The sequence below is a fragment of the Mytilus galloprovincialis genome, chromosome 6, assembly GCF_965363235.1.
Source record: "Mytilus galloprovincialis chromosome 6, xbMytGall1.hap1.1, whole genome shotgun sequence".
Classification (NCBI taxonomy): Eukaryota; Metazoa; Mollusca; class Bivalvia; order Mytilida; family Mytilidae; genus Mytilus; species Mytilus galloprovincialis.
In genome coordinates, this window is record NC_134843.1 from 10,998,808 (window position 1) to 11,012,623 (window position 13,816).

At 31.9% G+C, this 13,816-nt stretch overlaps 1 protein-coding gene across 1 annotated transcript; it reads left to right on the forward strand.

The window, feature by feature from the left end:
• The first annotated feature begins 1,178 nt into the window (after positions 1-1,178).
• LOC143078921 (lachesin-like) lies at positions 1,179-11,704 on the forward strand. Its single transcript, XM_076253986.1, has 7 exons — positions 1,179-1,337; positions 3,020-3,129; positions 5,749-6,007; positions 6,348-6,505; positions 7,816-8,017; positions 9,297-9,530; positions 10,886-11,704. The coding sequence occupies exons 1-7, from the start codon at positions 1,289-1,291 to the stop codon at positions 11,020-11,022; spliced, it is 1,149 nt and encodes a 382-aa protein (XP_076110101.1). The 5' UTR covers positions 1,179-1,288; the 3' UTR covers positions 11,023-11,704.
• The last annotated feature ends 2,112 nt before the right edge of the window (positions 11,705-13,816 follow it).

A 13,816-nucleotide genomic window follows, 5' to 3' on the forward strand; every position in this document is an offset into this window, starting at 1 on the left:
AATAAATCCAATGCACGACTTAAACTGTATTATATAAGAGATCTTTTATTTGGCTATCACGACCAGAGTTACGGACTCCAACGTTGTCTTAACAAACTAATTTCCTCTGTATTAGATGGAAATTACAAAAACAAAACTTTAAAAATTAAAGCAAGTTATTGATTTTTAGCACAGGCAAAACAGTTTTTTTAAAACATATTTTTTTAATAACAAAAAATCATTATGGGAAGATAAAAATCGTAAATATGCCTCAGATGATCTCTTAACAGCTATAGCTGACCGTACGGCCTCTAACAATGAGCAAAGTCATGATACCGCACAGTTAGCTAAAAAAAAGGCCCTCTTTTTCTGTTAAAGATAGATTTAATAACTTCCAAGAGGTACCACTGAAAACCTGTTTTTTTAGTCTAATTAAACCTGTTTTGACATAAGGTAGTGAACTATGGTTATCAGATTATAACATAAATTTAAATCAGTAATTTTGACAATCTACTAATTGATAAATTACAACACAAGATGTTGAAATCTATCCTTGGGGTCAAAAGACAGTCATCACATATGAGAATAAGTGCCGGATTCCGTCTCTGGGATCATTTCTTCTGGACTGGATTCTTTAAAAGAATGTTATAAGCCCACTAATATAAACTAATTAACAGGTCCATTTATATATGTTTTACGTATTGACTGACGGAAAGTCCTTAACGGGCTTATATTTTATAAATATGTATGTATGTAAAAAGTGTGAGTTTGAAAATTATATTAACTCCATTTTTCTTTTTTTGAAACTGATATTGACTCGCACTATTTTTAGTAACATGGAGTCAATTTCATTGCTAAAAATCATGATTAACGTCGAGTCCAAATGCCAAGTTAAAATAGTGAAAATTACAAAATATATAATTGGAAAATATGTGACTCATTAATGAGAAATAAGGAAATAATCTATTAATTTATATAAATATTATATATGTTGTTTTTTTTTACAGACAATTTAGTTTTCTGTGCTTTTTATTACGCATGCAGCAATAGTGCTATATAGTGATACATTCTGGTTTCGCCCGGTGACTGTTTACGACAATTTGAAAACAGGATTGTTGTATTTGATAATGATGTCACCAGATTGATTCATAAATGGGTCATTCGTTTACCTGTTTAAACAATTACCTGTGTAGATCACGTGACCAAATAAGCGACATTTTGAACCAAAGAGTGTTTACCTGTGGCACGAAATAGGAAATAAGTTGATTGAAATTTACTGAATTTAATGTGATCGAAAAGTTTATTAGAAATGATAAATGTGTTAACTACCGTCGTTCTTTCGTCAATATTTTGCTCAGGTTAGTTTTTCAAATACATTTTTCAAATTCCTGAAACAGCGTGACGATACCAAAAGTGTCCAAATTAAGAACAAAACAGAAGAGATCTCTCTCACCCAAAAGTCCTATATCCATATGGTTTATAACCTAAATCTGTGATCAGTATATCTATAAATATATATGTTTCTGTTTGGACCAATAAAATATTCATGTAATTAGTCCCCTATTATGTAACAACTATTTTTTTTTTATAGTCACGAAACATGCCATTATAAATAATGTTTTATATGGATGTATTAAGTAATTAAAGGCATATTTTCTCATTTTTTTGGGGGGAATTCATTTCGAGTACACAATTTGATCTTCAAATAGATTCTAATTAACTGTCTATTATCAGTTACTTTGTCCGTCTTTTTTTCTTTGTTTGGTTACATGTATATTCAGTTTCATGGGAAAACCGATGTTTATTTATCGAATAATCAGGATAAAAGGTTGAATTTGGAATAGGAAATATTAAGAAAACCAGAAAAAAATGTTTCCTGCATGGGTTGGTCTCACAAAACTAATGAATTTCAGGTTTTGTAAAACAAAAACAGTTGTATAAGTATTTTCTTTAGAACAATAAGGGGAGATAATTCAAACCTTGAAAAGAAAATAAAAGGTCTGCATGTCCAGTTGCAAATATTTCATGTATAATTTAGATACAAGAGGGGGGGGGGGGGATTTAGTAAGTGTTAAATAAATGTTGGATATTGTTTTTATGTTTCTACTTTTACCACTAAGTGACCACCATCACTTAGGTTGACTCTCCTGTCATTGTTTGGTGTGCGCTTGCTACTGCATACTTCACAAGTCCAAAATGATTTATACAGAAATGAAAAATGTGTGCTGTACTCACCATATATGCATGTACATTGTGCAAATAAAAACATGGGACTTGAAATTTAATGTGTAATTTTTGTGTATGTAGTAGTCTCAAAAATGAGTCAGGACTTTCTGCAGCATTTACCTAAGGCAGATGATGGAAGTTTTTAACGACCTCGACTGGCTATACAATCTCTTATGGTCATTGATTAGAAGGACTTTTCCTGTTGCAGGTCTTGCAAGATGGTATTTTAAAAGAGTGGACATTTCAATATGTCTTGATATAAATCTGTCTGGTGGAATCAATTTGGTCGCCAGCATCAATCTTTACCCTCATTCGAAACTTTGTAAAAGAGGTTTACATGTAGTCAAGCGGTCTTTCTTCTCGCCTCTTCTGTTGGTCATTGTAGTTTTTGTAGCATATACGTTACATAATGTACTGCCTATGCATTAAAAATATACATGCCATAACATGTTTAACCCCTCCGCATTATTTAAGTATGTGCCTGTCCCAAGTCAGGAGCCTGTAATTCAGTGGTTGTCGTTTGTTTATGTGTTACATATTTGTTTTTCATTTATTTTTTTATATAAATAAGGCCGTTAGTTTTCTCGTTTGAATTGTTTTACATTGTCTTATCGGGGCCTTGAATAGCTGACTATGCAGTATGGGCTTTGCTCATTGTTGAAGGCCGTACGGTGACCTATAGTTGTTAATGTCTGTGTCATTTTGGTCTCTTGTGGACAGTTGTCTCATTGGCAATCATACCACATCTTCTGTTTTTATATATGATGACATTAATGTACTTAATTAGATCATACCATTGATTTATATTTTTCAGTTTTTGCTGCAAGACCAGAAATAGTAGATGATATTTTACCAGAGGTTAAAAAACAAGGTCAAACAGCATACCTGAATTGTTCTGTCATAAATTTACAGTCTCCTGCACAGGTACAAATATATATATATAATCTCCTAGCAAGAGGACAAAACTTATCACAAAATAAAAATGGGGTTTCTGTTTAGATGCTGATCTTTGTTTTGGTCAGTTGGTAGACAAATAACTAAAAAAACGAAGCTTTTACAAGGTTACAACAACAGTGAAAACTGTCTGTCCTTTTGTCATGTTTGTAGTGCTTGTTTAAAATGACAAAAATATAAAGGAAGGACATTCTGATGTAGGTTTGGTATTGTAATACATGTATTTTTTAGTTCTTTACTATACAGGTTGTATTTATCTCAATGTTCAAGACATTGACCTGTAATCGTCTTTGTCCTTTGGTCATTCATGAATACTAATTATCTTATTTGCAATCATTTTATGTAACCACATTTCCTTATTTAATATAAAAATGAGGACATGTGGTATGAGTGCAAATTTAAACGAGACAGCCTTTAACAATGAGAAAAATACATACTGTATGAAGGAATGTAAAAGGCCCCACTATTAGAAATATGAAACAATTGATTTGAGAAAGCTAAATTTAGCCGAACAATTTATGAAAAACAGAAATATCAGACATGAACCAACCACTGACTGAACAACAGCTAGGCTCTTGACAAGCATACATTGTAACCAGCCTAATCTGACACCTGAGTATTCAAACAACCTGCTTTAACGGACACATGCAATCATCCTAATCTGACACCTGAGTATTCAAACAACCTGCTTTAACCGACATATGCAATCATCCTAATCTGACACCTGAGTATTCAAACAACCTGCTTTAACTGACACCTGCAATCATCCTAATCTGACACCTGAGTATTCAAGCAACCTGCTTTAACGGACACATGCGATCATCCTAATCTGACACCTGAGTATTCAAACAACCTGCTTTAATGGACACATGTAACCAGCCTAATCTGACACCTGAGTATTCAAACAACCTGCTTTAACGGACACATGCGATCATCCTAATCTGACACCTGAGTATTCAAACAACCTGCTTTAACGGACACATGCAATCATCCTAATCTGACACCTGAGTATTCAAACAACCTGCTTTAACGGACACATGCGATCATCCTAATCTGACACCTGAGTATTCAAACAACCTGCTTGAACGGACACATGTAACCAGCCTTATCTGACACCTGAGTATTCAAACAACCTGCTTTAACGGACACATGCGATCAGCCTAATCTGACACCTGAGTATTCAAACAACCTGCTTTAACGGACACATGCAATCATCCTACTCTGACACATGAGTATTCAAACAACCTGCTTTAACGGACACATGCGATCATCCTAATCTGACACCTGAGTATTCAAACAACCTGCTTTAACGGACACATGCGATCAGCCTAATCTGACACCTGAGTATTCAAACAACCTGCTTTAACGGACACATGTAACCAGCCTAATCTGACACCTGAGTATTCAAACAACCTGCTTTAACAGACACATTCAATCATCCTAATCTGACACCTGAGTATTCAAACAACCTGCTTTAACGGACACATGCAATCAGCCTAATCTGACACCTGAGTATTCAAACAACCTGCTTTAACGGACACATGTAACCAGCCTAAACTGACACCTGAGTATTCAAACAACCTGCTTTAACGGACACATGCAATCATCCTAATCTGACACCTGAGTATTCAAACAACCTGCTTTAACGGACACATGTAACCAGCTTAATCTGACACCTGAGTATTCAAACAACCTGCTTTAACAGACACATGCAATCATCCTAATCTGACACCTGAGTATTCAAACAACCTGCTTTAAGGGACACATGCAATCAGCCTAATCTGACACCTGAGTATTCAAACAACCTGCTTTAACGGACACATGTAACCAGCCTAATCTGACACCTGAGTATTCAAACAACCTGCTTTAACGGACACATGCGATCAGCCTAATCTGACACCTGAGTATTCAAACAACCTGCTTTAACGGACACATGTAACCAGCCTAATCTGACACCTGAGCATTCAAACAACCTGCTTTAACGGACACATGCAATCATCCTAATCTGACACCTGAGTATTCAAACAACCTGCTTTAATGGACACATGCGATCATCCTAATCTGACACCTGAGTATTTAAACAACCTGCTTTAACGGACACATGCAATCATCCTAATCTGACACCTGAGTATTCAAACAACCTGCTTTAACGGACACATGTAACCAGCCTAATCTGACACCTGAGTATTCAAACAACCTGCTTTAACTGACACCTGCAATCATCCTAATCTGACACCTGAGTATTCAAACAACCTGCTTTAACGGACACATGCGATCATCCTAATCTGACACCTGAGTATTCAAACAACCTGCTTTAACGGACACATGCGATCAGCCTAATCTGACACCTGAGTATTCAAACAACCTGCTTTAACGGACACATGTAACCAGCCTAATCTGACACCTGAGTATTCAAACAACCTGCTTTAACCGACACATGCAATCAGCCTATTATAAGGGCCTAAATATTATTGTTGGAGAGATTGATCATTTAATTTAAAACTACTGAATAATTTTGATATTGACATTAAAATGCATTTTAATTGATTTTACCTTATGTTTTAAAAGTATTGCTTTATGTTTTAACAGTTACAATGGATTAAAAAGACCACACCAACTGGTGACCCTTTACACATTTCCTCAGATGAAACTGTTCGTATTAACGATTTTGTTGAAGGAAGAAGGAAATATGATGTGGTGAAATATGGAAATACCAATCGTTTAATGTACCAACTGATTGTCCGATCATTAACAGAGACAGATGCAGGGAATTATACATGTCAGATCTATCTACCAAATCAGAATTACAAAGAGTGGCCACAAAAGTTGGGTGTTTTAACTGTGCAAAGTAAGCTATTACAAGTGTTCAAGGTTTATCATGACATTGTTTTACATAATTTTAACACATATAGTGATACATTATGACATACACACATACACTTTGTAGACTAAACAATTGTAATTTTTTTGTCAGTTATGTTATACATGTACCGGTAATGTATGAAGATTTGGTGCAGGTATGATTGGCAATGAGGCAACTGTATAATAGAGTCCAATTGAAGTAAATTCAATGTTTTTATAATAGAAAAATAATAGAAAATTGTCTAGGGACGTACCATACATATTATATACAAAATGTATGTACTATTTCTCAAAAAATAAATGAGAATATTGAACATATTTTCCAGTTGCTCCTACTATAAAAGCTGATAGTGCTGCCAGTATAACTGTACAGGAAAATCAAAATATCACGCTGACATGTGAAGCTAATGGTAATCCTGCACCGAATATTACATGGAAAAGAGGAGATGGATTCCCCCTCCCTAATGGTGGATTCCAGCAAAGGGTAAGGCAAAATAAAAACATGATTGCTTCTCAAGCCAACTGCTTTTACTCTTATCCATTTGTATGTCCATCTGTCCATTCATACCTCCCAAAATTAGTTTCTGTTTGCCTCAACCAAATGTTATGAAACTTATACACAATGTTCATTACCACATAACACAGGTCAAGTTTGAATTTTTTGGGATCACCTTTACCATTCTAGAGTTATGTCCCTTTACAAATGGAAAATTGCTGATTTTTTTGTTTCTGTTCTCTTACTCTTGTTTATCTCAACCAAATTATATGAAACTTATACACAATGCTCATTACCACAAAGCACAGATCAAGTTTGAATTTTGGTGGTGTCACGTTAACTATTTTAGAGTTATGCCCCTTTACAAATGGAAAAAATGCTGAATTTTCATTTCTGTTCTCCAAATGTAACTTGCTTCACCCAAATGTTATGAAACTTGTACACAATGCGTTACCACAAATAAAGATAGAGTTTGAATATTAGTGGCGTCACTTTTACAGTTCAAGAGTTATGCCCCTTTTCAAAAGGAGAAATTGCTCAATTTTTGTTTCTGTTCTCTAACTTTAGTTTCTTTAGTTTGCCTCAACCAAATACAATGTATTGTGAAACTTATACACAATGCTTATTACCACAAAACACAAATCAAGTATGAATTTTAGTAGCATCATTTTGTAGGTAAAGATTGCATGAAATGCAATCAAAACTGTATGATATTGACTTGATATTAAATCTTCCAACTCTGAAGGCTTATCACTACCTTTTTGATAGACAAAATATAATGCATGGATCATAACATTCTATATATCCTATCTGAACTTTTCCAGAAATTTATCAATTTAATATATGCTCAGATGTTCTAGTCATAAAATAATGTTATACTTGTCAAGAGAATAACATAACTTTTGCAATCTGTTCTGAAAATATGAATGATGTCATTGTTAAAGTCATCTTATAGAAATGGACTTATCTTCCTTTGTCCAAAATTAAAGTTGAATTAGCTACAAAAAACAATGCTTTATACATATTTAATTTTACTTCCCACTGATAAATTATAAGCGAAAGCCCCAATGGGTGACTAAATGATTTATTTAGGGGGGGAGGATTTAAAATGAATAACTTGGCCTTGTAAAAACTTTGCACAAAACGGTATGATAATGAGTATTCTGCAACACAAAGAGCAGGATATACCAATGTGTACAACATTGCAAATAAATTTTTGTAAGAAACGAATGAAAATAGATGACCAATCTAGAAACTGTTAATGAATGCATCAAACTAACATTATAAATGTATTACAGGGTGGTGTTTACAAGGTTTACCAAATCAATGCCACAGATCGTGGACAGTTTATTTGTATTGCTGATAACAATGTTAAACCACCAGCATCTTATACAGTACAGCTTGAAGTCAGGTTTGCTCCCTACTGTACGGCTGTTCAGGATACCGTAGGTCAAGCACAAAATCGGAGGTTTCATGCAAAGTTGGAGTGCTTAGTAGCAGGTAAGCTTTTAGAAGTTAATCTGCTGTAGCTATTCATTTGACTAATTTTAATAGTAGGGACAATTATTTATTTTAAGTTTTCTTTTGAGAGACCAGAAACCAGAAGTTGACAATTATCTCCCTTATTTCAGTCAAAAATATATAGAAACATTGATTTATTGAATCAGTATGAAGAAACCTATGCTTGGACACCAAAGTAGCTTCTCATCAATAATTTATAAAATTGATGACGAAAGACCTTGTTTTCTGAACAATTGATTTTTATTCCACAGCGACAATTTAATTATAACCATTAAAGGAAGGTTGGGATTGACTTTGTGGGTTCCAACAGTTTAGATATTACATGTAGGGTCCAAAAAGGGGCACAAATAAGCATTTTTCTTGATTTTCGCACAATAACTTTAGTATAAATAAATAGAAATCTATGAAATTTCAACAAAAGGATTATGACCACAAAAGGAAGGTTGGGATTGATTTTGGGAGTTTTGGTCCCAAAAGTTTAGGAATAGGGGCAAAAAGGGTCAAACTTTTTTTGATTTTGTCAAAAATTGAATTATCATGGTTCTTTAATATGCTGAATCTAACTATGGATTTAGATTCTTAATTTTTGGTCCCGTTTTCCAATGGGTATACATTAAGGTCCAAAGGGTCCAAAATTAAACTTAGTTTGATTTGAACAAAAAATGAATTCTTGGGGTTCCTTGATATGCTGAATCTAAACATGTTCTTAGATTTTTTATTATGGGCCCAGTTTTCAAGTTGGTCCAAATCGGGGTTCAAGATTTAACTTTGTTTGATTTCAACAAACATTAAATATATGGGGTTCTTTGTTATGTTGAATCTAACCATGCATCTAGGTTTTTGATATTTGGGCCCCTTTATTGGTCCACTTTGAGTTTTATAGGGTCAAAAATTTTTTTTTTTAATTTCATCTAAAATTGAATACTTGGGGTTCTTTGATATGCTGAATCTAACCATGTATTTAGATATGGATATTTGACCATAATAGGTAATTGTCCAACTTACATTTTTTGATTTCTTAGACCACATTCATTCTGTGTCAACTATTTAATCACAATCCAAATTCTGAGCTGTATCAAGCTTGAATTTTGTGTACATACTAGCCTCAACTGTTCAGGGTTCAACCTCTGCAGTCGTATCAAGCTGCGCCCTGTGGAGCATCTGGTTGATTTTTAATTGAATTTCTACATACTGTGATCAGGTATTTGAAGGATAATATGTAATTATGATTAATGTATGTGTATTTTGTTTTACTCAGCTAATCCTAGAGCAGAAGTTATATGGTATAAAGAAAACAAAGCAACACAAGAAAAAGAACAAATTCAGGACAATGACAAATACAAATTAGAACAACAAGATGATCAGAGATTGAAAGCTGATGAAAAATGGTACACTCTTGAAATAAAAAATGTACAAGGAAATGATTATGGAGATTATTATTGTACAGGGAAAAATGAACACGGAGAAAATCAAGCTAAATTCCAACTTTTTGGTATGTATATTTATGTATCATAAGCTGTCATGTTGTCATAGTTCTGCTCTAGGTCATTACCTAGGAAATATTGAGTGTGTGTGCTGTGTGCATCATAGATATTTGTTATGCATAATATTAAATATGAAAATAGTGTAGAGGACAGTATTCTATTAAGGCAATGTTTATCAAATTATCCTTGCGTTGAATTTTGGAGAGTAAAGAAATTTATATATGTTAATTTAGAAATGTCCTTATGCAATGATATCTTCCTATGTTGATAGCTACATTTTAAGGCCCTAACATGATAAAAACACCCTAAAGTATGACAAAACAATACATGAAAAACAAGAAGGAAAACCACTTAATTACAAACTCCTGTCTTGGGATAAGCAGAAAAAGAATGTGGCTGAATTAATCATGATTTTGAGCACCCAATCCTTCTCTAACCCTGGACATTAGTGTGACAATACAACAGTAAGATAAAAATGCATGAACTGTCTAAATCATTTGAAAATAGCTCTAATTCAGTTTATTTATGATACTTCTATATGTTGTAAGTTGTTTGTTAGCTATATTTGGTACATGCAATCTGCTTATAAGGTGTATATGTCCGTCAGATATAGTATGATATCATCTGACCATAAGGTGTATATGTCCGTCTGATATATTATGATATCATCTGACCATGACCTTATTTTAGCTGCTCATTGATAAGTGATTACGTTTTTATTCAGAAACTTCAAGTCATAGGATAGCTGTATTCTGTGTATTCAACTTTGATTATTAAGTTCATTATGTCTGTCTGCAAGAATTTTCTTGATCTTGACCTCACTTTAATGTTTCAGTTGTCTTTGATGGAAATATTGTATATTTGGCATTATTTGCATCTAAACTACCTCTATTTATTTTCATCATCAGCTCTTATGAATTATTTATAACTTGAAATTGTAAACATCAAGTTGTCAGTTATACAACAAAATATGGAGAAAAATGTTTCTTTAATGAGGACTTGTGATTTCTTTCATCCTTAAATAAAGTCAATTTGTTTTGGTGATGTTTGTCAATGAGTTGTTGTTGTGGTAAGAGTAATATGACTAAGTTATCTACAATGTATGTTGTGTTTACAAAGGCTGTTTGAAATCTGTCTTTTTTTTACAATCGTTAGTAAGTCTTCATATTTTTTTGTGCAAGAAACTTATAACTAGCCCATCATGACGACAAATTGTATCTCTATTGATCTATTCATTTAATTTGAATTAACTTTGTATAAAGAGGAGCACACATCTTGCAAATTTTGATGTGTCACATTTATTTATTTGATATTAAAATTATTTTGATACAGCTTTGAACTTGTTTTTAAATTTACATTATAGAAACTATGGAATGTCAAGGACAGAACTGTCCATCTGTTGGAGCAGGGAAGGCGCCATCAACTTACCAAGTTTCCATGGTTACATTTATGATTGGACTCATCATTAGCTTCAGTATCAATAAGTGCTTACAAAGGTGAAATTTTGTTGGAGACATACTTCATTAAACATTCTATGTAAAATGAAAAAAAAACCAAGTGTGATAATTACCCAATGTTAAAAAGCAATTAAATTTTCTTGTAAATAATAACATTGAAGTATATTTACACATGTATATATTCATCAAGTTTGTGCCATATATTATTTTTGCAGTTATCTCCCTTTGATTATTGATTAATCTTTAAAGAACCAGTACTATTTTTTGACAACATAATCAATAAAGCCCAAAATTTATGAAAGATATTTGTAAAACACCTTTGGTAAAATTTGACTCTTTCTTTCAGACTTCATAAACACCATAAAATAAGTATTTTTGGGAGTTTTTCTCACTATGTAAAGTAATGCCCATTTGCACTTGCTGCAGCAGTTTCCATTTCTTTAAAATAGGAGTTTTTAATTGGCTGCTATGTTAAAATACAAACTGGTAGATGTTTATTATTTGACTAACCAAATTAGCACATCATAAGTTCAAGCTGATGGAAGATTTGAATGAATTAAACCAAACTTCTAAGTCATTTGGTCTATGGTTGAGAGTTGTCTCATTGGCAATCAAACCACATCTTCTTATTTTCATATTAAACAAATGAAAACAATATTTGTTAGTCTACCAGTCTATAAAACAAGATTTATGAAAAAATGTTTACACATTACTCTCTAAAATGGTTACCAAGGGAAATAACTTTAAATTACAACAATAATGAAAGATTATCATGATAATGGATGTTTGTCCACTAGAAATTAAAACTCGCATTAATACAAAAAGTGGGAAAATATATATAGGTCTTTGTTCTTATTTAAGATATAAATGCATTTGATACACAAACTGTTGAAAACAGAAGCTCCATGTTGCTCCTAAGAAATTTATTAAAATCAATGAAGTATTTTTCCAAAAAAGATGGAAGAAATAACAAAAATTAAGGGCATACTATTGTGATGCAATGGTTCTAAAAAAATCTGAGATGTTTAACATATTGTCAATGAAATTTTTCTATCCTTGAATATTTAAAAAAAAAATGCATTATATGTATGAAAATGTTTTATATTCATAATTTAATGAATTACGTTTGTACTACATTTTATTGATTAATTTGTTATCATATACATTTTTATACTTTTCATGTAATATTTTTGTATATTTGTATACTATGTAATATATGTACAGATTTACTGTAATCATTTTATATTTATTATTATGTATTTGTAATTATTGTGAAGACACAAACTTCTGAAATAATATTTTGAATCTCTAAGCTCTACTTGTTCTATCAGTCTTACATATATATATATATATATTTGAATTTTGAAATTAATGTATTTGTGTCTTTTTCATGTGTTACTTTTTATAAATTTACTGAACGCATAATATACAGTTTTCCAATTGAGATTTGTTTAATAATAGACCCTTTATCCTGTATCTCTACATGTTTTAATGAAATATTACCTGACATGATTTGAAATATCCTTTATTTTGAGGGAAATAATATTCAAAAGAAAGACTAAATATCTCATATATAGTTTATAAAAAGTTTGCCCACCCTGTTTCTTGTTATATGATAATTGTGTTTATTTCAAGTTACCCTTATTGAGTATCAATTCCACTAGGTCAGTTATGTATAAAGTGTAGGTTAGATGTCGTTTTAATATATATAGTCGACTCTGGTAATGTTGAATCACTTGGGAGTAGACAATCATTGTACTATATAGTCAACTCTCGTAATATTGAATCACTTTGGACCAGAGAAAAAAATTTGAATCAAGCAAAAATTAGATTTATAAAGTAGTAGATATGTATACTTATTACTTTTTGGTCCAAACACTCTGTTCGAGTAACCAGAATTTTGACTTAAATGTGTTTGTAATACACTTGATTGACTATATCCCTTATCTGTTTTTGTTTTTAACTGATCATTTCTAACAACTCATGTTCTTGTGCAACTTGCGTCATATACTTGATGAACAGGTTGGCATTTGTTTTGTGCCACCCTTTTACCTTTCTGTATGCTATAATGTTTCTGGTACTATTCAAGAGGGAAAAATCTTATTTGAACAATATTTTAAAGAGAAAGTGAGGTTTTGAAAATGATTTCATTAGGTAGAATATTTGTAAATATTATTGATTTTTGGAGTTTCCAACATAAATAGGGACTTTGCATGATTTCTTTTCAGAAAAAAAGTGAGAATTACAAACATGTTAAAACTCACAACATCTATGAAAATGTGTTTGTTGTTACAAAAAAACTTAAACATAAACTTGTGATCAAGATTTTTACATTTATATTTTGTTTGTAAAACAATTAGAAGATGGGAATTTAAATTTCTAATGTTACTTTTGATTTTTAAGTGTATCCAAGACTTCTAGCAGATATTCTGATTCATGTTTATTTATTTAGAACCTACACAATATTATATTGTTACATGAAAAAGAGTATTTTTATTTCTTTAATTTTGTTTATGTTCACTTTATTCAATGTTAAACTTTTTCACAATTATACTCAAGGAGTGAAAGAACTTCATATCGTTTGAACCTGAATACAAGGGATATGTTTTTTTGATAATGAAAAATTTTATGGTCAGATTTTGAGAAAATATATGAGTGTTATGATTTGGATTGTATTTCATAATCCTAAAACAAGAGATGTTGTATTATAAATCATTTTGGCATTATCTGACATAGAAATAGACAGCAGATAACTAAAATCCTACTTTAGATTTAATTCATTAACCAATTGTTTACTGTCAATAAAATAGATATTAATACTTTTTATTATTTTTTCC

Excerpts from the sequence above, each read along its gene's own strand:
- LOC143078921 (XM_076253986.1), top strand. The coding sequence starts at position 1,289 with ATGATAAATGTGTTAACTACCGTCGTTCTTTCGTCAATATTTTGCTCA. Across the intron at positions 1,338-3,019 it reads TTCGTCAATATTTTGCTCAG|TTTTTGCTGCAAGACCAGAA; the intron begins GTTAGTTTTTCA and ends TATATTTTTCAG. Across the intron at positions 6,506-7,815 it reads ATGGTGGATTCCAGCAAAGG|GGTGGTGTTTACAAGGTTTA; the intron begins GTAAGGCAAAAT and ends AATGTATTACAG.